The sequence below is a fragment of the Melanerpes formicivorus genome, unplaced genomic scaffold, assembly GCF_026170545.1.
Source record: "Melanerpes formicivorus ecotype bairdi unplaced genomic scaffold, bMelFor1.0.p_v2 SCAF_2, whole genome shotgun sequence".
In the NCBI taxonomy this organism is placed as follows: domain Eukaryota; kingdom Metazoa; phylum Chordata; class Aves; order Piciformes; family Picidae; genus Melanerpes; species Melanerpes formicivorus.
The window spans coordinates 42,360,654-42,384,382 of NW_027142354.1; the positions used below are offsets into that span (position 1 = coordinate 42,360,654).

Genomic DNA, 23,729 nt, shown 5'->3' on the forward strand with positions numbered 1-23,729 from the left:
TGTTAATGTGAGCTACATAAGCCAGTAAAATGATGTAATATAAAACAGATTTAACCCTCTATGTATTGTTATCCTACTCTGAAAGAAGCATGTTAAGTCATTTAAGCCTAATTGATTAGTTTTGCTAACTAATTATTGAAATGAGGACAAGCTCAAGGGTCTAAGGTTATATCTGACCCAATATTTTTCTGTCTGGGCTGTCAAAGTGTTGGGGCTTGCATTAGCTGATCAATGTGGAGCGTGTAGGAAGATGAAGGCAGAGCAGTCTGCTGGCATTAAATCACCTAAAACAAGGGGTGCTTTTATGAGGCAAGGAAGGAGAGCAGCATGGCTGATTAAGGGCCTACTGGTCCAGCTGAGGTGTAAGAAGGAAACGCACAGTGGAAAGAATCCTGGAATCAAACATGGAGGAGGTTGGAAAGGATGATCTGGAGATCACCCAGTCCAACCCGCCTGTTAAAGCAGGGCACCCACAGCATCTTATTCAAGATCACAGTGTCCAGGTGGGTTTGGAAGCTCTCCAGAGAAGGAGACTCCACAAGCTCTCTGGACAGCCTGCTCCAGGGCTCCAGCACCCTCATACCAAAGAATGTTTTCAAAGGCAACCTGCTGGGTTCTGGTTTGTGTCCTGTCACTAGGTGCCACTGAAAAGAGTCTGACACCATCCTCTTGACACCTGCCTTAGACTGGATATTGGGAAGAAAATTTTTTGCAGGGAGGGTGGTGAGATGCTGGAACCAGGTGTCCCAGAGAAGTTATGGATGCCCCATCCTTGGAAGTGATCAAAATCAGGTTGAACAGGACCCTCATCCTTTATTTTGGAGGTTTTTTTGAACACAGAGTATTTGATATGTTGGTTTGTGCAGTGGCTTTGTCAAATCTCAAGGATTCCTTTTGAAGTGAGAGTGATTATTGTGAACATGTTCATTTAAAACAATCAACTCCATTTTCTGCAGATCTCTATAGAATTGCCTTACACTTCGTGGTGACACAGCTTGTTGTTCAACTTTCTGAATCTGAACAGAGAAATCATTTGCATGCTGGCTTAAACTAAAATGTGCTTGAGCATCTACTCTGGCAATTGAAAATTTAAAACTTTTTTTTGTTGCCTTCCATCTGCTTGTAAAGTTATTTTCATGCAATTACATCATTTCAACTTTACACAAGGAATTATTGCAAATGATTCCTCTGTGATTCTGCTTTTGGTTGCCAGTGTTGCTTTCTCTTGCTTGGTTGCCTGGCGTGTCTGCTCAGTGTGGTGTCTCTATTGCCATCTATTGATGACAGCAGAAATGAGTCTACAGGCCTTGGGTAGCCAATGGTGTTACTTAATTATGTTTTTATGTTCTTAATAATCCACACTCTTGAGTTGTGGGGAAAAAAAACCCCATTTAGTTTACATGAATTCACAAGAAGTAAATGCCACAAGTTGAAGAAAGAATAATCACCCTTTTCCCCCCCCCAATTGACATACTCCACCTGACACACTCTCTCTATGCCAGTATTAAAATCTGTGTTCCAATACTGACATTAAAAGTGAGCTCAGATCCCTTTCATTCTAGCTGCTCAAGCTGCTTTGTTTTTTCCTGTGTCACCCTGCTAATATTTCCTGTATTTCATCAAATGTGAGGAGTGAGAAAAGTGAAACCAGAGAATAAATGTCCCAATATGGTAAATGTCTCTTCAGAAGATAGAATAGAATAGAATAGAATAGAATAGAATAGACCAGACCAGACCAGACCAGACCAGACCAGGTTGGAAGAGACCTTCAAGATCATCGTGTCCAACCTATCATCCTACACCACCTAATCAACTAAACCATGCAACCAAGCACCCTATCAAGTCTCCTCCTGAACACCTCCAGTGATGGTGACTCCACCACCTCCTCGGGCAGCCCATTCCAATGGGCAATCACTCTCTCTGTGTAAAACTTCCTCCTAACCTCCAGCCTAAACCTCCCCTGGCGCAACCTGAGACTGTGTCCTCTTGTTCTGGTGTTGGTTGCCTGGGAGAAGAGACCAACCTCTGCCTGTCTACAACCTCCCTTTAGGTAGTTGTAGAGAGCAATAAGGTCACTCCTGATCTCCTCTTCTCCAGGCTAAGCAACCCCAGCTCCCTCAGTCTCTCCTCATAGGGCTTGTGTTCCAAGCCCCTCACCAACTTTGAAGTTGTGATCATAATTCCTGTAGGATGATGTTGATTTATAGTATCACAGAAGCATAGAATTGTTTCATTTGGAGAAGACCTGTAAGATCATTGAGTTCAACCTAAGGCCACTTCAGCCACTAAACCATGTTCCCAGGTGCAATGTCCACAAGTTTCTTGAACACCTACAGGGATGGTGACTCCACCACCTCCCTGAGCAGCCTGTTCCAATGCCTGACCACTCTGGCAGGAAAATAATTGCTCCTAATCTTCAACCTAAACCTGCCCTGGGACAATTTCAGGCCATTTCCTCTTGTTCTGTCATCTGATACTAGGAAGGAGAGACCAACTCCCAGCTCATTCCAGTCTCCTTTCAGGGAGTTGTAGAGAGCCAGAAGGTCTCCCCTCAGCCTCCTCTCCTCCAGACAAAACAACCCCAATTCCCTCAGCTGCTCTTCATGAGACTTGTTCTCCAGAGCCTTTACCAGCCCTTCTACCCTTCTCTGGACCTGCTCCAACACCTCAATATATTTCTTGTAGTGAGTGGCCCAATGGCTAATGGTCTATGTTTGTACCATCCTGTAGCTGGAGATTTCATCATAAGATGGTGTTTCCAGAAAGGGACCTGTTAGAAATTCTGTTTTGAACTGTTGGTCACAATTTCTTTTGTTGTATGAGCTGCCCAGGATAAGGCCATGAATCTTTCAGCTGAAGACACTGAACTCTTTGTCTGATGAATGTTTTCTTTGCAGGCTACAGAAAGTGAGATGGGAGACGTTGATTTAACAGGTCTTCCAGAGGCACCCGTAGACTCTGAAGATGAAGAGGAGGAAGAGGATGAAGATATTGACAGAACTTCAGATCCACTTCTAGGGCGAGATGTTGTACGGGAGTGCCTCGAGAAAGAGCCTGCAGATAAAACTGATGATGATATTGGTGAGGAGAAAAAAAAAATCCTAGTTGTCTTTACTGGGAGGGTGGAACTCTGGAATAGGTTGCCCTGGTAGGTAGTGGAGGCCCCATCTCTGAAGGCTTTCAAGGTCAGGCTTGATGAGGCTTTGAGGAAGTTGGGGATGTCCCTGCTTACTGCAGGGGGGTTGGACTAGATGACCTTCAAAGGTCCCTTTCAACCTAATGCATTCTATGATTCTCTGTAAAACCATATCATACAGCATCTGCAAGGAAAGCACATCTGAAAGCTGTTTAATGAGTTAATGCTAAATATACATCCTCAGAATTATGAATGATGCCTTCCAGAGATGACTTCACTCTGGTGAGACTGCTAATTGAATGATTTCTCCTCTTGCTATCTGAATGAGTATTTGTTCTGAGAAACTAAGTACTTCAGAAAACAGCCTTGGAGATGCTTAAGATGTTAAGTATGACAATCATGGGATGTGTTGAGAGAAGGGAGGGAAAAGGTAGCAAACTAATTTTGACTGCCTGAAACAGCTGAATTAGTTCAGAAATGTCAAAGAGAACACACTATGAGTGTGGTGTGGATGTGCTGAACTGTAACCTGCAGCACATTTCAGATAAAACTAATTTACTGCAGGGTTTAACTAGAAGCTGCCATTAGTGTTAACAGTATAATTTGCATTGTGCTATACTTGGCTTTATTCTCTAAACACTGGAAAAATCATTCTGTGCTCCTGCCAAGCCTGGAATTCCTGCACTATAAAGGTATTTTGAATTGTTCTAAATGTTAGAGGCTGAAGAGATTTTGCACTCTAGCTAGGCTGCTGCTGTGAATCAATCAAGACACAACCAGGACTGTAGAGCCCAGTTCTGGTTGCTGATGAAAAATGCATACTGGACTCATTTAGCTGCGGGCTCTGGTGAGGATGGTAACACCACGGAGCGGCTTCTTCATGAATGTGACTGAGGCTTGATACACCTGCAGGGGTGAGGTGTCTAAGGAACCCCTGTGCCTTGCAATCTTCATACCAGTGTTTCTTTTGTCTGACAGAGCAATTAATGGAATTCATGCATCAACTCCCTGCCTTTGCAAACATGACTATGTCTGTGAGAAGAGAACTTTGCTCAGTGATGATATTTGAAGTTGTAGAGCAAGCAGGAGCCATCATACTTAAAGACGGCCAAGAAGTAAGTCACTGCTCGCAAGCTAGTCCGAGTGCTGGAGGCAATGGCTTAGCCAAGGGTATCTGAGGGTGAAGGGCTGGAAAATCTGTTTCCCATCTTCACACTTGAAAGTTAGAGAGTTCTCTCACTGTGACCCATATCCAAACCTTAGCCCATCCCTTTTGCAGATTCTGCCTTGTTCAAGACTTCAGCACGGCCAAGTGTAGACACAAAGCAGCATTCAGTAGGGATGTTGTGATCAAGGAAGTGCTGACATCTTGAGGAGTTTATTTCAAAGATCCTTTGTGGCATAGAAGAATGCCTCATCTCCACTGATAAAACAACTTCTTATAATGCAGGGGCTTTTAAATACTAATGTGGAGAGGTAACTGTGCCCAGCAATGTAGGTACTGCAACATAATACCTGATCTTGAGTGTTTCCAGAGAGTGGGGAGATGCCCCTTCCCTGGAACCATTCCAAGTCAGATTGTTTGGGGCTTTGAGCAACCTGCTGTAGTTGCAGACTAGAGCTGACTGAAAGGGGGTTGGTCTGGATGATCTTTAAAGATCCCTTCCAACCCAAACCAGTCTGTTATTCTATAAACATCGAAATTAGGAGCAGTTTTCAGACATAATCAGTGGGAGAAGAGACATGTTCAAATTAGTCAGTGGTCAGGCTCCCAGCATAGGTGTTTTGGATCATTGTCTTGAAATCTTTCTCTGCCCTTGGATCAGGAATAGCCATAGCAGGTCACTCTTTCATGAAGTCTAGGTGGACTTTTGTCTCTGGTAGTGACCAAATGGGTACCCTGGAGAGGAGTGTTCCTTCTCACCAAGTGGCATAAATACGTTGTAGCAATTAGCCCACTGATTTAAAAAGCAATCTATTCATCAGCATTTCTCCCTGCTGAATTAGTGCTGAAATGAATGAAGAATGCTGAAAAGGGTTCTTGCTTCACTCATCTTCACTGCTGCTTGCCTTACAGGGCACATTTTTAGTGAATTAAACTGTGGTGGCAACAAACTGGAGTCTGCAAGAATGAGCTTTGCTAAGAGCACTGGAAGAGCTTCTAAAAGCTGTTGAATTAGCTTCACCTCTTACATTTGTTTTTTACTTCCTCCAGCTTGATTCGTGGTATGTTATTTTAAATGGCACAGTGGAGATCAGCTATCCTGATGGGAAGAGTGAGAGCCTCTGTATGGGAAATAGCTTTGGGATTACTCCCTCTCTGGACAAACAATACATGAATGGAGTGGTCAGAACAAAAGTAGATGACTGTCAGGTAAGATGACAATTCTATACATGTACCCTACGTTTTCAGGTGTGGAATAAAACAGGCTGCTTTCATCTTAAGGCATGGTCATTATTCCAAGAGCAGAAAAAAGGAGGTTGGTATTTTGTGGGTCAAGGGCTCTGCTGATGCTGTGTTGGTTTTACAGTTGTTAGCAGCTGAGATGTATTTCCTACTGCTGTTAGGTGAGGAACAGGAGCTTCTGCTTTGTGCTGAGATGTCAGCCCACCCTAGTCATGTTCTGTGTGTGTAAGAAGAGATAAATAGAAAATAAACAGTTGTCACTTCTTAGAGCCTTTGTCCTCTACATTTAACCCATTTAAACAAGCTTTTTGGGATGTCAGAAGTTGACCAGTTCTGTTTGTCTTCTATTTCAAACTTCCATGTAGTTCAGCAGAACAGAGTGGGATTGGTATCAAATACTGTGCTATAGGGATCATGTCAAAGCAGCCCAGAGATGGGGCTACATCCACATTTGGGATATTTATTAACAATCCTGTGTTGTCTGGGGGCAGTTTGTGTGTATAGCCCAGCAAGACTACTGGAGGATTCTGAACCACGTGGAAAAAAACACTCACAAAGTGGAGGAGGAAGGAGAAATTGTTATGGTAAAAGAGCACAGAGAGTTGGATCGCAGCGGGACCAGGAAAGGACACATAGTTATCAAGGTGAATTTCTTTCTTTGCTTTCCATTGGTCTATTAAACCTTTCTTTATTAGTAATTATGGGTTTGGTTTGATTCTAGAACACAGGCTCAATTATGTCTGTCTCAGCTCAGAGAAAAAATAATTATTGGAGGGAATTTATATTATTTAACAAATGCACTTCCATCCCCCTTTCAATAAAGTCAGAGCTGTTCAGCAGGTACCTTGAGTCTTCCATTGGGAGCTCCCTTAGTGTGTCTTTATGTATCAACCTGTGCTTTGTAATCTGGGAAGAGGACCTGAAGCTGTTTATTAAAAATAAAATGAAGGGCAGTTACTAATTATTTTTGCCAGGTGTTACCTCTAGAAAATATTTGGGCTGAGAAAAGCACGAACATTTGATTTAAAAACATGTTGGTATATTGATTTAAAAACACATTAGCGTATTTTCTCCTGAGTTTGCCATTACTGAATTGTAAAAGAGACTGTACAGTCCACATGGGTTTATGTTCAGGTGCTTTCTAGGGTGAAAGGGTGGCAAGAGAGATTGGTTATTTTTGGTGTTTAATTTTGAAGGCAACACCCGAGCGACTCATCATGCACTTAATAGAAGAGCATTCGATCGTGGATCCAACCTACATCGAGGATTTCCTTTTAACATACAGAACATTTCTCACCAGCCCTCTGGAAGTTGGAAATAAACTCTTGGAATGGTTCACAGTGGACAGCCTCAGGGATAAGGTTGGTTTGAGTCAGAGAGATTAGTATTTCTGGTGAAGATGTCTCGAGATTGATTCCTGTTTGTGTCACTGAAAAGCTGGGATCATGTTCCAGCTGTTTTATATCAACTAGTTTAAAGCAAAGTATTTTTCACTAGTGTCAAGAAAGATTCTCCAGTGAACTGTGTATATGTATAGTGAACTCTCCTAAATTAGGTCTGACACTGCTGCTCTTCTGGAGAAGGATAAATAGACCTTCTAACCACACTTCCATATCTGAAGGGGACCTACAGGAAGACTGGGGAGGGACTGTTTAGGAGGGCCTGTGGTGATAGGACCAAGGGGCAATGGTTTGAAACTGGAGCAGGGGAGGTTAGGTTGGACATGAAGTTCTTTACAAGGAGAGTGGTAAAATCCCAGAACAGGCTGCTCAGGGATGTGTTGATGTCCCATTCCTGGAGACATTCAATGTCAGACTTGATGTGGGCAGCCTGACCTAGTTGGAGATGTCCCTGCTGAGTGCTGTGGGCTTGGACAAGATGACCTTTGAGGGTCCCTTCCAACCTGATGCAATCTGTGAACCTGTAAATGCTGTTTCCTATCAAATTTAAAGGTGCAAATGGCAGTCTCTGGAATCCTGTTTCACCAGAAATGCAGGGAAATTGTGTTCATGGTCTCTTTCTGTTCGTAACAGCATTGTGCTTGTCTTCCATGGCTTTCCACTGCAGAGCTTTTCAGTGCATGGAGCACGTTTTATTTGAGCAACTTATTACAAACTCAGTACTTAAAATAAACTCTGTTCAAGACAGGTGCAGTCCATAAAACAGCTTCCATAAATAGGATGAGGTTCCACTCAATGTATGCACAGACACATGAAAAATGGTCATCCTCTGGCACTTGGATCCATGTCCAATTTGTTGCAAATTAGGGCAGTAAAATGCTTGGCCAGTGGTTTTATGTGTCCAAGCTTTGAGTGGTAGGAAACCAAGCAGCCACTCAACACCCTCTATTTTCTTGCCTAAGAAATTGGCTGGGGTGTTTTGCTGTGGTTATTCCTTCTCTTGTTACCTTTTCCCATGCTGTTCATTTTGGCAACTGCTGGCTTTCAAGAAAAGGAAAGTGAAAAACCCAAACTGTCTCAGTGAATAAAAGAGCAAATTGTTTATTTTTAGGAATGAGACTGCTATAAATTCACCTTTCTTTATAACATGGATGGATAAAATAGTTGTCAGACCAACTTCATCATGTATGCTACTAGCACATAGAGAAGCAACCTGAAGATTTAACCAAAAGTTCTTAAAACAAATCTTTTTATTATCACAACATGGTTCCTAGAACTATATCATAGAGCCATAGACTGGTTTGGATTGGAAGGGACCTTAAAGATCATCTAGTTCCACCCCTCTGCCATGGGCAGGGACACCTTCCACTAGATCAGGTTGCTCAAGTCCCCATCCAGCCTGGCCTTCAAGACTTCCAGGCTTGGAGCCTCCACAACTTCTCTGGGCAAGCTGTTCCTGTGCCTCACCACCCTCATGGGGAAGAATTTCTTCCTGATGTCTCATCTAAATCAAACTTCTTCCACTTTGAAGCCATCACCTTCATCCTGTCACTCATGCCTTTGTCAAAGGTCCCTCTCTAACGCTCCAGCAGCCCCCTTCAAATACTGAAAGGCTTCTCTAAGGTCTCCCTGGAGCCTTCTCTTCCCCAGCTTACTCAGTCTGTCTTGATAGCAGAGGTGTTCCACCTTTTGGATCATCTTCATGGCCCTCCTTGTTCATTAGGATGCTTTAAAGAATTAATCTTGACAAAGAGCATAAGAGTTAACCAAAGATGGATTTGTGAGTACCAGTGATGTGGGCAATGAGGTATAGATATGATTGGCTTTATATTTTTCATTTGTTTCCACAAATAAAAGAGAAGATAATTTCAAGTGTAAATGTCATGGACATGGTCATGAACAAATGCAGGAGTCTGTCCTTTGTTGCTCTGCCATGTCCTTGTACCCTTCTTTGCTTGTAGATTAAAGCCTATAGGAGAAGAATCATGGGTACCTGTATTGTATAAACATAACTCTTCTGTTTGTTTTCCAGGTTACCAGAGTGGTCTTACTGTGGGTGAACAATCATTTTAATGATTTTGAAGGGGATCCTGCTATGACTCGATTTCTGGAGGAATTTGAGAAGAACTTGGAAGACACGGTAAGAGCAACAGAGAGCCCCTGTCAGACTGCCTCACCTTACGCTTTTTCGTTCTCCAGTGTGTTACCAGTGACTTAAACACACACACACACATTTTCAACACCAGTGATTAACACATTGTAAATCTCTAAGTCTTAACAGTTAATAGATGGCTTTTTAACATGGACATTTGTTCTTAAATATGTATGTATCTAGTTCTGGGCTCCTCAGTTTAAGAAGGACAATGGAGACTCTTGAATATGTCCAGAGAAGGGTAACGAGGCTGGTGAGAGGCCTTGAGCACAAGCCCTATGAGGAGAGGCTGAGGGAGCTGGGATTGTTTAGCCTGGAGAAGAGGAGGCGCAGGGGAGACCGTATTGCTCTCTATAGCTACCTGAAAGGTGGTTGTAGCCAGGAGGGGGTTGCTTCCAGGCAACCAGCACCAGAACAAAAGGACACAGTCTCAAGCTGCGCCAGGGGAAGTTTAGGCTGGAGGTGAGGAGAAAGTTCTTCACGGAGAGAGTCATTGGTCATTGGAATGGGCTGCCCAGGGAGGTGGTGGAGTCACCATCCCTGGAGGTGTGGAAGAGGGGATTGGACGTGGCACTTGGTGCCATGGTTTAGTAGTCATGAGGTCTGTAGTGGCAGGTTGGACTCGATGATCTTTGAGGTCTTTTTCAACTGTATTGATTCTGTGATTCTATAATTAGGTCTAAAGCCAATATGAAATAGCACTCATTGACTTTTCTGCATTACTGCAAAAGAGAATGAGGTTTATTTAGTAAGATTTGGATACATGGCAGCAAAAATCTTTTTTTTTTTTTTTTTTTTCTTTTTTTTTTTTTTTTCCTGGCACTTGGCAGTGCTTTCACAACTATTTCTTTACATTTCTGGTAAAACAAACATTGCACTCCATCTTGTGTCTTCTGCCTTACAGAAAATGAAAGGGCATCTCAGACTGCTGAATATTGCCTGCGCTGCCAAAGCAAAATGGAGACAAATCACCCTGCAGAAGCCTTCTAGAGATTCACCACTGTTTTTCAGCCTCCTGGGAGGAAGTGACAAAGGGTTTGGTATTTTTGTGGAGACTGTGGAAGTGGGCAGTAAAGCAGCAGAAGCTGGACTCAAGCGTGGTGATCAGGTAAAAAAGAACAAAGGTCATTATTTTAATGACTTTTTATTCTGCCTCAACCATTTGTTGTGCTGTCAACAAAAGATGATGCTGGTTACTAGAAGCAAACAACTGGCTGGTATTCTGTTGTGAATGACACAGTTCAGCTTCACTTGACATGTGGTAAATGAGTTTCTATTAAATAGCTGTGAAATATTGAAGTATTTCAGAAACCAAATTGGTTAAAAAAATCCCAAACAAGCTGTGGTTATTTAGGCAACTTTCTGATCAGAAATATGTTGGACTCAACAGGCTGCCCAGGGAGGTTGTGGATGCCCCCTCCTGGGAGGTGTTCAAGGCCAAGTTCGATGAGACCTTGAGCAACCTGGGCTCATAGGAAGGTGTCCCTGCCCATGGCAGGGGGGTTGGAACTAGGTGATCTTTAAGGTCCTTTCCAGCCCAAACCATTCCATGTATCTGTGATTCCCACCACGTGTGAGTCATTCCAGTTCACTGAGGCTGGTGAAGCAGTAGCAGTTCACACCACCTGAAGATCCAGCCTTTGATGTAGTATCAGCTCTACCATGCTCCACCAATTTTGGTTCAGTTCTTGATTGCAAGGATGCTTTTTTAGCAGAGAAAATAAATCTCTAAATCCTTTGTCAGGTGGAGTGAAGGTCCTGGCGTGTTTACGGGATCTCTCTTCACTGTCATGATTGAAGTAGTTATTTTAGAGTGAATGTTTTCATTCTGCAACTGCTCTGGGGGTGATGAGATAGCTTCTGGAAAGTTCTGTTGCCTGTATTATCACCTTTGTATTTGTAAGCCAGGTGCTCTTCTAAAAGGCCATTGTTTGTTCCTTCTTAAAGATAATGGAAGTAAATGGACAGAATTTTGAGAACATTACCTTTGCAAAAGCTCTGGAAATCCTAAGGAACAACACTCATCTCTCCATTACTGTAAAAACAAACATTTTTGGTGAGTAGGCTTTTATGTATGATGTATTTAATGAATGTGAAGTAAAACTCCACTCTTTCTGGCTTTACAAGTGCAGTAAAATCCCCCCCTTGTTTTCCCCAACATGCACTAGGAGTGAAAATTGGTGCAGAAGTCCCCTCGTTGTGCCTCCATTTGCTCAGATAAGTCCCTGTGTGCCAAGGGCTGCATGCTGAGTGGCACCAAGCCAGCACAGGCAGCTCTTCACTCCCTGAGAAATCCTCAGATGACTGTTTAAGCAGCTTTAGTGTCCCTTCATGCGATATGGCTGATCCAGAGCCAAGGGAGCTGGGCCAAAACGTTTTCTGCCAAGAAACAGCAAAAAATGTCAAACTGGGCTTGTGTAAAACTTTTTCTAATGGCTGTAAGAGCCATAGGAGAAATTCCCTCTATAGATGACGCTGTAAAGGGGATATAAAGCATGGAATGGCACATAAATGTCGGCCTTTAATTGTCAGAGTGAATATAAACACATAAATACCTCTTTAAAATCTCAGTCAAATCATCTGTTCGTTTTCCATAATCCTGTTCAGGCAACAAAATAACCATGGCTGCAGAAAGAATGAGAGTGTGCAGGAGACAGCTCCTTCCTCTGGAGCTGTGTCTGAGACCTTCTGAGGGTCTCGTCTCCTCTTCTTATTTCCCCCTTCCAGTTGCCTGCCCTTGTTCACTATCGATTTCCTTTGCAGTCATCATTTTCTGTTAACACTCTGCAGGTAAAATGTTTCCAAGATCCTGGAAGCTGCTTAGCAGCATAATTCCCCAAAAGCATGAAGCAGCCACACTTAATGGGTGGTGCAGCCACACCTTGAGTACTGTGTCCAGTTCTGGGCTCCTCAGTTTAAGAAGGACATCGAGACACTTGAACGTGTCCAGAGAAGGGCAACAAGGCTGGGGAGAGGCCTTGAGCACAGCCCTGTGAGGAGAGGCTGAGGGAGCTGGGATTGTTTAGCCTGGAGAAGAGGAGGCTCAGGGGAGACCTCATTGCTCTCTACAACTACCTGAAAGGTGGTCGTAGCCAGGAAGGGGTTGGTGTCTTCTCTCTAGCAACCAGCACCAGAACAAGAGAACACATTCTCAAGCTGTGCCAGGGGAAGTTTAGGCTGGAGGTGAGGAGAAAGTTCTTCACGGAGAGAGTCATTGGTCATTGGAATGTGCTGCCCAGGGAGGTGGTGGAGTCACAGTCTCTGGAGGTGTTCAAGAGGGGACTGGACGTGGCACTTGGTGCCATGGTCTAGTCATGAGGTCTGTGGTGACAGGTTGGACTCGATCTTTGAGGTCTCTTCCAACCTTGGTGATACTGTGATACTGTGAAATGACATGAAATAAAGTGTAACTGTAGCTGAGACAGTGACAGATCATTCATTGGCATTATAAATGTAAGCAATGCACATTTACAAGTAGATTGTAATCTCTTCCTGCTAGCTGATACAATGTCAAGGTGGTTTCTCTGTTGAATTTGAATAAGTTCGTGTCTGGAAGCATCTTTTTTGCTTTTCCTTTCCAAAGGTGATACTTATTATCCTGCCTTTTTAATCGAGTGCTGAGCGTCTGGTGCTGACAAGGAGCAATTCCCTTTCTTATATTGAATCTATTCTGTGAAGGCTTGTAGCCTCAGAGTTCATTATGCAACAGCAAAATGTAATTTGACTGGATCTTTCTATACAGAAAGTCCTGGTTACCTTGCTCATAGGGATAATCTTGGGCAATTTGCTCTGTACCTGAGTAATTTGCTCTGCATTTTCCCACTATCCTGATGTTGCCAACAGAAAATACTGAAGTTTTTTGACTTGAGGGATTTAAGAAGATTGGAAAAAGGTTTAAAAAGCCCTTTTAAAAAACTTTTTTCTTGATAAACCAATTGGAACAATTAATTTTCACCTTTTGTATGTGGGAGGAAACATAAAGAACACAAACACTATCTTTTCCATGGAATTACATCTCTGGCAGTGTCAGCGTTGGTAATAAACTGGCTCAGTTTGATAATTGCAATAGGAAATTTGATGCAGCTTCTGTTCAGTAATATTACTAGAAGCAAACAAAGGCACTTTGGAAAATATCAGTCTGTCTGGAAGTTATTTTTGAGGAAGCAGCTGCACCCGATTACCTAAAAGATGCAGACAAAAAAACCTCAATAAATGCATAGAGCTGATGGCTGTGAAAGCAGTGTTTCACAGAACCCCAAAATGCCAACATGGTGAGGGTTAGAAGGGACCCCTGGAGATCATCCAGTCCAACCCCACTGCTAAAGCAGGGGCACCCAAAGCAGCTTGCCCAGGATCATAATGGCCTGGGGGGATTGGAAACTCTGCAGAGAAGGAGACTCCACAACTTCTCTGGGCAGCCTGCTCCAGGGCTCCAGCACCCCTAGCACCAAAGAAGTTTCTCCTCCTGGTCAGATGGAACCTTCTGTGTTCCAGTTTGTGCCCATTGCCCCTTGTCTTGTCACTGGGAACCACTGGCAGCTCCTGCTGAGTGCTGATCAGATCCTTCTCCAGGCTCAACAGCCCCAGGACTCTCAGTCTTTCCTTCTCACAGAGCTGCTCCAGGCCCCTCAGCATGTTTGTAGCCTCCACTGGACTCTCTCCAGTAGTTCCCTGTCTCTGTTGAACTGGGGACCTAGCTCCTTGTTCTGTATCCCATAATGGTAAGCTGGGTCTGTTAGATTGTGCTGTGATTGGTGGTAATTTCCACAGCAGTTGGGAGAACTGTGCTGTGCAGGATGTTTGATTGAACATTTAGGGGTTACCCTTTCTGCCAAGATATTCAAAAGCAAAACTCATAGTATCACAGTATATTAGAGGTTGGAAGGGACCTCAAGAGATCATTGGGTTCAACCCCCCTGCCAAAGCAGTATCACTTAGGGTAGGCTGCACAGGAATGCATCCAGGTGGGGTTTGAAAGTCTCGAGAGGAGACTCCACAACCTCCCTGGGCAGCCTGTTCCAGTGCTCTGTCACCTTCACTGTAAAGAAGTTTCTCCTCATGATGAGGTGAAATCTTCTATGTTCAAACTTGAACCTGTTGTTTCTTGTCTTACTACTCTGCACCACTGAAAAGAGCTTGGGCCCATCCACTTGGCACTCACCCCTCAATATTTATACACGTCAAGGTCCCCTCTCAGTCTTCTCAAGATTAAATAGCCCCAGGCTCTCAGTCTCTCCTCACAGGGGAGATGCTCAAGTCTCCTATCATCCTCATGGCTCTCCATTAGATTCTCTCCAGCACGTCTCTGTCTTTCTTGAATTGGGGAGCTCAAAACTGGACACAGTATTCCAGGTGTGGTCTCACCAGGGCAGAGTAGAGAGGTAAAAGAACTTCCCTAGACCTGCTGGACACACCCTTCTCGATGCATTCCAGGATACTGTTGGCTTTCTTGGCCACAAGGGCACATTGTTGTTCCATGGAGAACTTGCTGTCCACCAGCACTCCAAGGTCCAAGGCTTTCCAGCAGGGCAGCCTCTAACCTGTACTGGTGCCTGTTACTATTCTTCCCCAGAAGCAGGACCCTGCATTTGTCCTTATTAAACTTCATGAGGTTTGCCTGCACCCAGCTCTCCAACCTGTCCAGATCATGTTGGATGCTGCACAACCTGACACGGGATAAGTCCCAGTTTAAAATGCAATGTGTTGCCTGGTTTGGAACTCTTTGGTTCACTTTTCCTGCAGGGATGTGGGGAAGGAAAAGGCTTGAGGGGAAGGAAGAATTCACTGTACGGTTTTAAGTGTGGAAAGATGAATCACAACAATTGTTTCTTCTCTTGCAGTGTTTAAGGAGCTGCTCTGCAGGATAGGACAGGAAAAGAACGGAATTCCACATATTCCCAAAATTGCAGAAAAGAAAACCAACCGCTACTCCATCCCAGATATGCCTGGAGATGTGGAACAGATGTTTCCCCGTGAAAAGGGAAACAAGAAACTGAAAGCCAACACTGTGTCTGGCGGGAGAAACAGAATCAGGAAAATCTTAGACAAGACCCGGTTCAGCATCTTGCCTCCAAAACTCTTCAGGTTTGTCTGACTCTGCTGGCCAGAAAGTGTTGGTTCCTTAGTAAGCTGTCATGCTTTAGTTGCTTAGAGTCCTCAGTCATCATGTTGTTTATCTTGTTAGGAAAAGGCAGCAAATCATAGAATCCTTCTGCTTGGAAAAGACCTTCAAGACAGAATCCAGCCAAATCTGACCCATAAGTGCAGAACAAGGCCAAAACATCTTTTCTCTCCCAAAAAATCCTTTCAAATAGGCTTTTTCCTCTGTCTTTGTTTTGAAAGCCCATCTGCAACAGGTGATTAAAACATCTGAGTGCCATCATATGGTGACAATCAGAGGGCTACAGCACTTCTCCTAAGACAGGCTGAAGGAGTTGTGTCTGTTCAGCCCTGAGAAGAGAAGGCTCTAGGGACACCTTAGAGCAGACTTCCAATACGTGAAGGAGGCTACAAGAGAGATGGGGAGGACTACTTTTTGTAAGGACTTGTGGTGACAGGGCAAGTGACAATGGTTTGGAGCTAGAGGAGGGTAGATTAAAGTTGGCCATTAGGAAGAAATTCTTTGCTGTGATGGTGGTGAGATAGTAGAAAGGGTTGCCTAGAGAAGTTGTGGATTCCTCATCCCTAGAAGTGTTTAAGACCAGGCTGGATGAGGGTTTGAGCAACCTGCTCTAGTGGGAGGTGTCCTTGCCCATAGGGTTGGAACTAGATGATCCTTAATGTTCCTTCCAACCCATTCTATGATTATTTGCCTTCATTTCCCTCATCCAAGGAGCTCCATGCCCCTCACTGAAGCAGTCCTGTTTTGCAGTGATGGCAGCGTGAGCCAGTCTCAGGACGACAGCATCGTGGGGACGCGGCAGTGCCGGCACAGCCTGGCTATAATGCCCATCCCAGGAACGCTCTCCTCCAGCAGCCCAGACCTGCTGCAGCCCACAACCAGCATTCTGGATTTCTCTAATCCTTCAGGTAAACCTTCAGCTTCATTTGCAGGATGATACAAAGACAGAATCCCATCTTTTCTCAGCATCAAACATGCTGACTGTGGTTCCCTGCTTAGCTTGTGACTCTAACAGGGCCAAACTGGAGAGTCACTGAAAATCCAGATCTGCCTGAACCTCTCTTCCCTGATTTTTGGTAATGTGACACTTAGCTTGTGTTTAGAAAGAGATGCATTTTGCCACCTCTTTGATTTACTGGAGTCTACCAGAGCAGATTGTCCGTGTCTGCACCTTCCTCTTGTCATCTCTTCCCAGTACCAATGCTCCTGGTGATTTGACTTGTCTGTCCACCACCTTTGAATATATGTTTCAAGCAGTGTTTTGGATAAACTAGGGCTGCCATGGTACCAAGGCAGTGATGCTGATGTTTAATATCTCACAAACATGTATATTCAGCTATATAGAAGAACTGAAAAAGGGTTTGAGATGTGCAGTCTGCACTTTCCTTGCTGTTGCTGTAGGAATTCATTTCTGGGTGGCTGCAAGAGGCATTTGTTGTTATGTGCAGCTGCCTGTAAACATGTCAAATCAGAGTCATGGTTTTTCATTTCAAGTGTAAGTTCAGTGCCTAATTACATGCTCTGTAAAGTGCCTTGTGGCTTATTTTTATGTAAACTTGCAGATTTCCCCTTTAAAAAGGATGCATGCAGATAGATCCTATCAACATCATAAACATCCATAGCAGTAAGTTCCCTTTTTGCTGCAAAGCCAGGTTCTTGCTGCCTGCCTGAGAGCTGCACATGTGTTCTGTGAGAATCTTCACCTAATATGACAGCAGTTACTGCAGAATATGAAATGCTGGTAACTAGTCCTTCTTACCTTTAAGTTCACTATAACTTATCTGGTGTCATTTGACATGGCAGAGAAAACCAAATTGTTCATTCAGTGCACTGCATACACTTGATAAGTTTTCTAAGTATCTAAATCTTGATTTGGTGTTGACAGAGTTGTGTTTTTTTTTTTCCTTCTCTTTTTTTATTTTCCTGCTGACAGCTGTTGGGTTTTACTGTAAGTATCCTGATGTATGGCATCTATAGACCTTAATATTGCATGGCTTGCCTGTTAAGCTTACCCCTTCCATTCATTGCGTTGATGTAATTATTACTGGGAGGGCATTAAATAATTCTGTGCCCTGTAATCTTCCCTTCAATGAACCAAATCCATCAGTTCTCTTCATGGGCACTGTGCTGAGGCTGAGTATTGCATTTTATTGCCACTTCTGCCACCGACACGGAATGACCTTTGGAAGGTCACTTTGCTTCTCTCTGACCTCAATTTAAAGGAATGAAGTTGCTGTGACGTAGAAACGGAAAGTTTAAATGGTAACATAGCCTGGCATTTAGTTTCCTCTTCTCTTGAACTTTACAACTAAAATTACATGCATGCAAACTTGAAAGGTGGTTTATGGTGGCATCAGAAACTGAATAATCCATAAGAAAATGATTGTAATTAATATTGACTTGTTGGAAGACACTCATGTGCTGTCACCAGATACCTAAATTTCGGTTGCATGGTGGTTCTTTTGTTTTCTTTTTCGCTCTCCTTTTTTTTCCCCCCAAGTTACATTTCAGTTTTTGGTTCTATACTTTGAGTATGTTTTGATTTTTAGGTACGTTGATACCAAGGTGTAGATCTTTGCCTCTTCTCTCGATCTGTTAGGATTTCATGAGCGCAAGCATTTCCCAAATTGCTCAGTGTGTCATTTTCAGCACTTTTTGCTCTGAAATAAGTACATAATATTTATTTTTAGCCTTTACTGCCCCCATTCCTATATACATGAAGCTTTTCCAGTTCAACTAGTCACCAGCTATTGGTGATCCCACTGTTAGAATAGTTTTCAAGCAGATTTTTTTATTGAACATGCTGTTTCCTCCCAAGTTCCAATTTATTTGCATCTGATATTGAAGCTTTCATTTTTTCCAACAAGCAAAAACTTTAGATGTTGGATCATAAATTACCTGCTTACTTTTTGCTCTGAAATTCCAACTGCCTGCCCCCTGTGACATCATTGAACTCTGATGCAGGGAAAAGTAACCCCCAAGTCACTGCTGTGTTAAAAGAGATCTTAAGTTCTTCCTTAAACAGTGAGTTTTGAGAGAGAAAAATAAGTGTATAGGGTGATGGGGTAAACAAAACATAAAAGGTTGTGCTGGAAGGAGCTGGATGCCCAGCAGATGATTCTCCTTCACTCCCTCTCTGATCCCCAGGGCTCTAGGGGCTTTCCTGAGGTGGCAGGTCATAGCCCTCCCTCCATCCTCAGGTTTGGCTCTTATTGCTGAGGCTGTTTAAGGCTGGTCAGATGACAGTGAGAGAAGTGAAGTGCTGTTGGGAGGTTGTGATATAGTAACAGCCCTTTGTGTCTCTCACTGGGACTCTCTGATGTGGCAACTAATGGCACATCAACATCTGAGGTGGCTTTCCAACAGCTTCAAGATCTGAAGAGGTGGCTGAGGGCTCAGTGAGATCCTCCCACCTTCTCAGGACTGCAGAAAACTTGTGAGGTTTAGGGAGGGGCAGAACTGTACTTTCCTGACTTTTAGATCAGAGGGCACTCTTGACTCTTGTCTTCTCCCACCACCCTCCTTCCCCCAGGCAGTTTTATTTTGAAAACCTTCTGTAATAACTCATGCAGCAAATGATTTCCAATCATCAAGCTATGGCTTAAACGTGTGCTTCTTTAGATATTTATTTCCTGCTGTAGGCTACTTTGGATAAAGTTGTTCTCTAGTGCATTTATAATACATAAAATGTGCTATAAATAAGTACAGTAGCCAAAGAATTAACTGCTGGCAGCAGCTTTGTTCCCTCAGGGTGACAGAGCGAGTGTAAAAGCTTACAGCTACTTATGGGAGCAACCAAATCTCCTTTCTCCTTTACATCCTCCCACCCACTGCCTATCCATGCATGTTTACAGCTTCCCGTCCCCAGGAAGGGTGTCCTGGCACACAGCTTGAGCCTGGCTCTTGCAAAGACACCAGAGCCAAAGGAGGGATGATGCTGCTCAAGTTTGAGACATGCCAAGAAGGGCAGTGTGCAGCTTAGCAATCACAGAGAATCACAAAATGGTTGGGGTTCAGAGAGTCCTCTGGAGACTGAATCTAACCCCTCTACCAGAGCAGGATCACCTAAGGCAGGTGACACAGCAATGCATCCAGACAGGTCTTGAAAGTCTCCAGAAAAGGAGACTCCACAACCTCTCTGGGCAGCATGTTCCAGCACCCTCACAGCAAAGAATTTTTATCTCATGTTGATGTGGGACCTCCTGGGCTCCAGTTTGTGCCTCTTGCCCCTTGTCCTATCACAGGACACAATTGAAAAGAGCCTGGCCCCTTCTTAATGCTCACCCCTCAGACATGTTAGTAAGATCCCCTCTCAGTCTTCTCTTCTCCAGATGAAACAGCCCCATGTCTCTCAGCCTCATAAGAGAAGTGTTCCAGGCCCTTATTCAGTGTCTCGGGATGTCTTGTACTTGGATTATGGTGGTGGAATGAGTACCATCTGAAGTATAATGAGTATCAGTTCAACTGGGTTGGAAATGGAGAGAAAAGTCCTCTTTTTTTTTCCTCTAAAACTTGAAGAAAATGACTGTTCTAGTGGCTACTTATCACATCCAGCATGGCTCTTTTTTGTCTTGCTACCTGTTTTTTGTTTTCTGGCTCTCAAACAAGACAGTAAATGACCTTGTGGAAGAAGCACTTCATCCCTGAAGGGTGTTACTGTGTTATTTCAGATATTCCAGATCAAGTCATACGAGTTTTCAAAGCAGATCAGCAGAGCTGTTACATCATCATCAGCAAAGACACTACAGCCAAAGAAGTGGTGAGCCATGCTGTCCATGAGTTCAACCTGACAGGAGCCCCAGAGACCTACTCCTTGTGTGAGGTGTCTGTCAGCCCCGAGGGAGTCATCAAACAGAGGAGACTCCCAGATCAGTTCTCCAAACTGGCTGACAGGATCCAACTCAACGGAAGGTAAATCCCATTTGTTGTCTTAGTTTGGATTATTTGGCTTTTAGGAGTGAGGCATCTGAAAGAATCATCGGGGGGGGATGATTTAATTGAAGTAGGCAGATGCCTATTAGAACTAGTAAGTAAGTGTTAGTGACTTACAGAATCCCAGCATGGTGACCCCTGGAGATCATCCAGTCCAACCCCCACTGCTAAAGCAGGGGCACCCACAGCAGCTTGCCAAGGATCTCAGTGGCTGGGGGGGCTGGTATCTCTCTAGACAAGGAGACTCCACAACCTCTCTGGGCAGCCTGCTCCAGGGCTCCAGCACCCTCTCTAGCAAAGAAGCTTCTCCTTCTGTTTAGGTGGAATTTCCTGGCTCTCCAGAAATTCCCTGTATCGTTTGAACTGGGGAGCCCAGAACTGGACCCAGTACTCCAGCTGTTACCTCACTAGGGCAAAGTAAAGGAAGAGGAGAACCTCTCTTGACCCACTGGCCACATGCTTCTTGATGCACCCAGGGACACTATTGGTCTTCCTGGCCATGAGGGCACATTGTGAACTTGTCCATCATCACTCCCAGGTCCTTCTCCACAGAGCTGCTTCCCAGCGGATCACCCCTCACCTGTACTGGTGCAGGGGGTTCTTCCTCCACAGGTGCAGGACCCTGAACTTTTCCTTGTTGAACCTCATGAGATTCCTCTTTGCCCAACTCTCCAGCCTGGCCAGGTCTCACTCAATGGCAGCACAGCCTGAGGGGGTGTCAGCCACTCCTCCCAGTCTGGTATCATCAGCAAACTGACTAAGGGTACACACTGTTCTTTATCCAGGTTGTAGGTGAAGATGTTGAACAAGATTTCTTCCTTCTCTTTTCTTCTTTGTTTCACCCTCCTCTTCTACACCCAAGAAAACCCTCCCCAAGACTATATCCAGCTTGCTTGATGACAACTAAATTGAGCAGATCAGGTTAATTTACATCGTGGCTTACTCTTAGGAAGAAAAAAGTTGCATTTATTCTGACACTACTCACATACCTCAGGGCTACACCATACAATTAATTCCTTTCTCAGCAATGTCACATTGCAGTGAACTGATGCTAACCTTCCATTTTTATGTAAACTGTTATGAATGTTTCTGAAATGTTAAGTGCTGCAGTTTTATTTGATGACCTGATCCATACCAGAAGGAAGTTTATTAAATAAAGAATTCTTTAGGCTTCTTTGCTAGGCGACAGAGGGAATTTATGAGGAATAAACTTGAGTATATCTGAAAGTGATCTGCTTGGGACCATGGAAATGAATTTTCCAGATACATTTTCATTTCCTGAATCCTCTGTGCTTTATGTAAATATTAATGTGCCACACTTAAATATATGTAAGAATCCACACTCAGTTTGTGTAAGAAATGGAGAAATACATTAACAAGAGATTTCTCAGGACTAATGTGTATTTAAAATGTTATTTCACTGCTGGATTTACAAATGGAAAAGTAAGTGACCTTTTCCTGAAGGTGAAAGCTGCAGAAGGAACAGAAGGTATTAGCAAAGAGGTGGATTAAACCAGCTCTTGAAATGTTCTCCTACTTCAGTAATGATGGTATTTTGTGCTAGATAGAGTACAAGGTTATGCTGTCCCTTCTTTCTACTCTCTGTGCCTCTTCCTCTGGGTTGTTAACAGCAATGTGGCAATGCTCTCTCATAAACACCCCTCTGGTGTCACTAATGTCCACATTGATTGGTGTAGTTCAATGTCTTTGTGTTCACATAGCCTCTGAAGAGCATCTCTAACGTTTCATTGTAACTCAATTATTCTTCAGGTATTATCTAAAAAACAACATGGAGACAGAGACCTTATGCTCAGACGAGGATGCTCAAGAGCTCCTGAGAGAAAGCCAAATTTCCCTCCTCCAGCTGAGCACCATTGAGGTGGCCACTCAGCTTTCCATGAGGGACTTTGAGTTATTTCGCAACATTGAGCCTACCGAGTACATCGATGACCTTTACAAGCTGGACTCCAAAACAGGAAACGCTCACCTGAAACAGTTTGAGGATGTCATAAATCAAGAGACGTTCTGGGTTGCCATGGAAATTTTAGCAGAGCCCAACCAGCTGAAGAGGATGAAGATTATTAAGCATTTCATTAAAATTGCCCTCCACTGCCGAGAATGCAAGAACTTCAACTCCATGTTCGCCGTCATAAGGTAAAACTCTTCCCAGCTGTCAGGTCTGCTTTGTGCTGCCAAAGGCGATTGTGAGTCAAAATGGAAAGAAAAAGCTGTATCCTGAAGGGATCCCCCCATGGTTTGAGGGAATTATCAAGCTTTTAAACAATCCAGGCTGTGTACAAAGACCTGTATTGCCACCACAATCTCTACCTTCCTCAACCTCCCAAATTCAGTCTGCGGTGGTCGACGCGACTGTCTCTTTTTTACCCATTATCTAGCAGGGAAAGAGAAGATTAGGCCAAAACCACTGTTTGATTGGTGAACCTCAGAAATCTGCTTGAACATTGCTGTCATTTCCCTTCTCTTTTCAGTCCTTACTGCTTTTTTTCAGTGTGCACTGAGTCATATCTGCAATGAGGAGATTGCTGTATTTCTTCCTTTCATTGTATGGACTTCCTCAAATCACTCTTGGTTTAGTTTATTTGTCCTTTTCATTCTTTCCTGTCACCTGCTGGCTTCTCTTTTTTTTTTTTTTTTTTACCTTTGGTTTTTATTTTATTTTTAGAAGACTTTCTCTTCTGATTTATACCAGACACTGCTACTTTAACAGCATTAATTCAGCATATTCTTTGTTGGCAGTTTTCTTACACCCTGCTCTTATAGGGTCAGAATGGAGTCATTTTGGTTGGAAAAGATCTTTAAGATCATCTAGTCCAACCATTATCTAATTTTACCAAGTCTGATGCTAAACCATGTGCCTCAGCACTGCATCTCCACAGCTTTTTCAATCCCTCCATGGACAGGGATTCTGTCACAGCCCTGGGCAGCCTGTTCCAGGGCTTTAAAACCCTTTGGGGGAGTTGTTGCTCCTCATGTCCAACCTTAATCTCCCCGGGTGCAACTTGAGGCTGTTTGCTCTTGTCCTTTACTTAAAACCAAGAAAAAAGGGTGCTGTGATTCACGAGACAAAGATCTATTTTCATGCTGTATCCCAGCACTCTCTCAGAAAATTGTATTTCAGAGTATTTTCTTCCATGTCTAGCCAGTTAATCAAATGGTTTTGGCTTCTGTTTAGTCATACATTAAAGAATTCATGAATTCCCTTAAAGGATGCTGGGCAATCGTTGGGGCTGTGGCTCCTCATTACATGGTGAATACTGAAGCTAATTCCTATATTCTACTCCCTAATTTCTCATGGTTTATTGTAGGTGGATGGAGAAACAGCTCTTCCTGCTTCTCAGTTTGGTCTAATCAGGCCATAACTGGAGTAGTCAAAACAAAAAGCAAATAAATTAGCTTTTGTTTTACCCTTCTTTCCAAGGGAATATGTTTTTGTGAGCATATGCCACGGGGATTCTCTTCCTAGCCTTGCCCTGCACTGTATATCAATAGGTGCCATATGTCCCATGAAATGGGAAGAGAACCTTCCCTAATGCAGCATGTGAAAGAGGAGCTGGGGGGTG

General features: G+C 43.6%; 1 protein-coding gene across 9 annotated transcripts in view; it reads left to right on the forward strand.

The window, feature by feature from the left end:
* The window catches only part of RAPGEF6 (Rap guanine nucleotide exchange factor 6), a 149,981-nt gene that overhangs the window by 99,885 nt on the left and 26,367 nt on the right, over positions 1–23,729 (forward strand). For 5 of the 9 annotated variants that reach the window (XM_068158152.1, XM_068158198.1, XM_068158170.1 and 2 more), the window contains 13 exons: positions 2,898–3,081; positions 4,115–4,251; positions 5,352–5,510; positions 6,035–6,187; positions 6,740–6,904; positions 8,976–9,083; positions 10,000–10,203; positions 11,043–11,151; positions 14,936–15,179; positions 15,967–16,124; positions 17,150–17,164; positions 19,887–20,127; positions 21,919–22,302. In XM_068158152.1, the coding sequence (XP_068014253.1) occupies positions 2,898–3,081; positions 4,115–4,251; positions 5,352–5,510; positions 6,035–6,187; positions 6,740–6,904; positions 8,976–9,083; positions 10,000–10,203; positions 11,043–11,151; positions 14,936–15,179; positions 15,967–16,124; positions 17,150–17,164; positions 19,887–20,127; positions 21,919–22,302 (2,261 nt within the window). The remainder of the gene's footprint in view (positions 1–2,897; positions 3,082–4,114; positions 4,252–5,351; positions 5,511–6,034; positions 6,188–6,739; positions 6,905–8,975; positions 9,084–9,999; positions 10,204–11,042; positions 11,152–14,935; positions 15,180–15,966; positions 16,125–17,149; positions 17,165–19,886; positions 20,128–21,918; positions 22,303–23,729) is intronic. The other 4 variants (XM_068158161.1, XM_068158223.1, XM_068158179.1 and 1 more) reach the window with 1 other exon arrangement.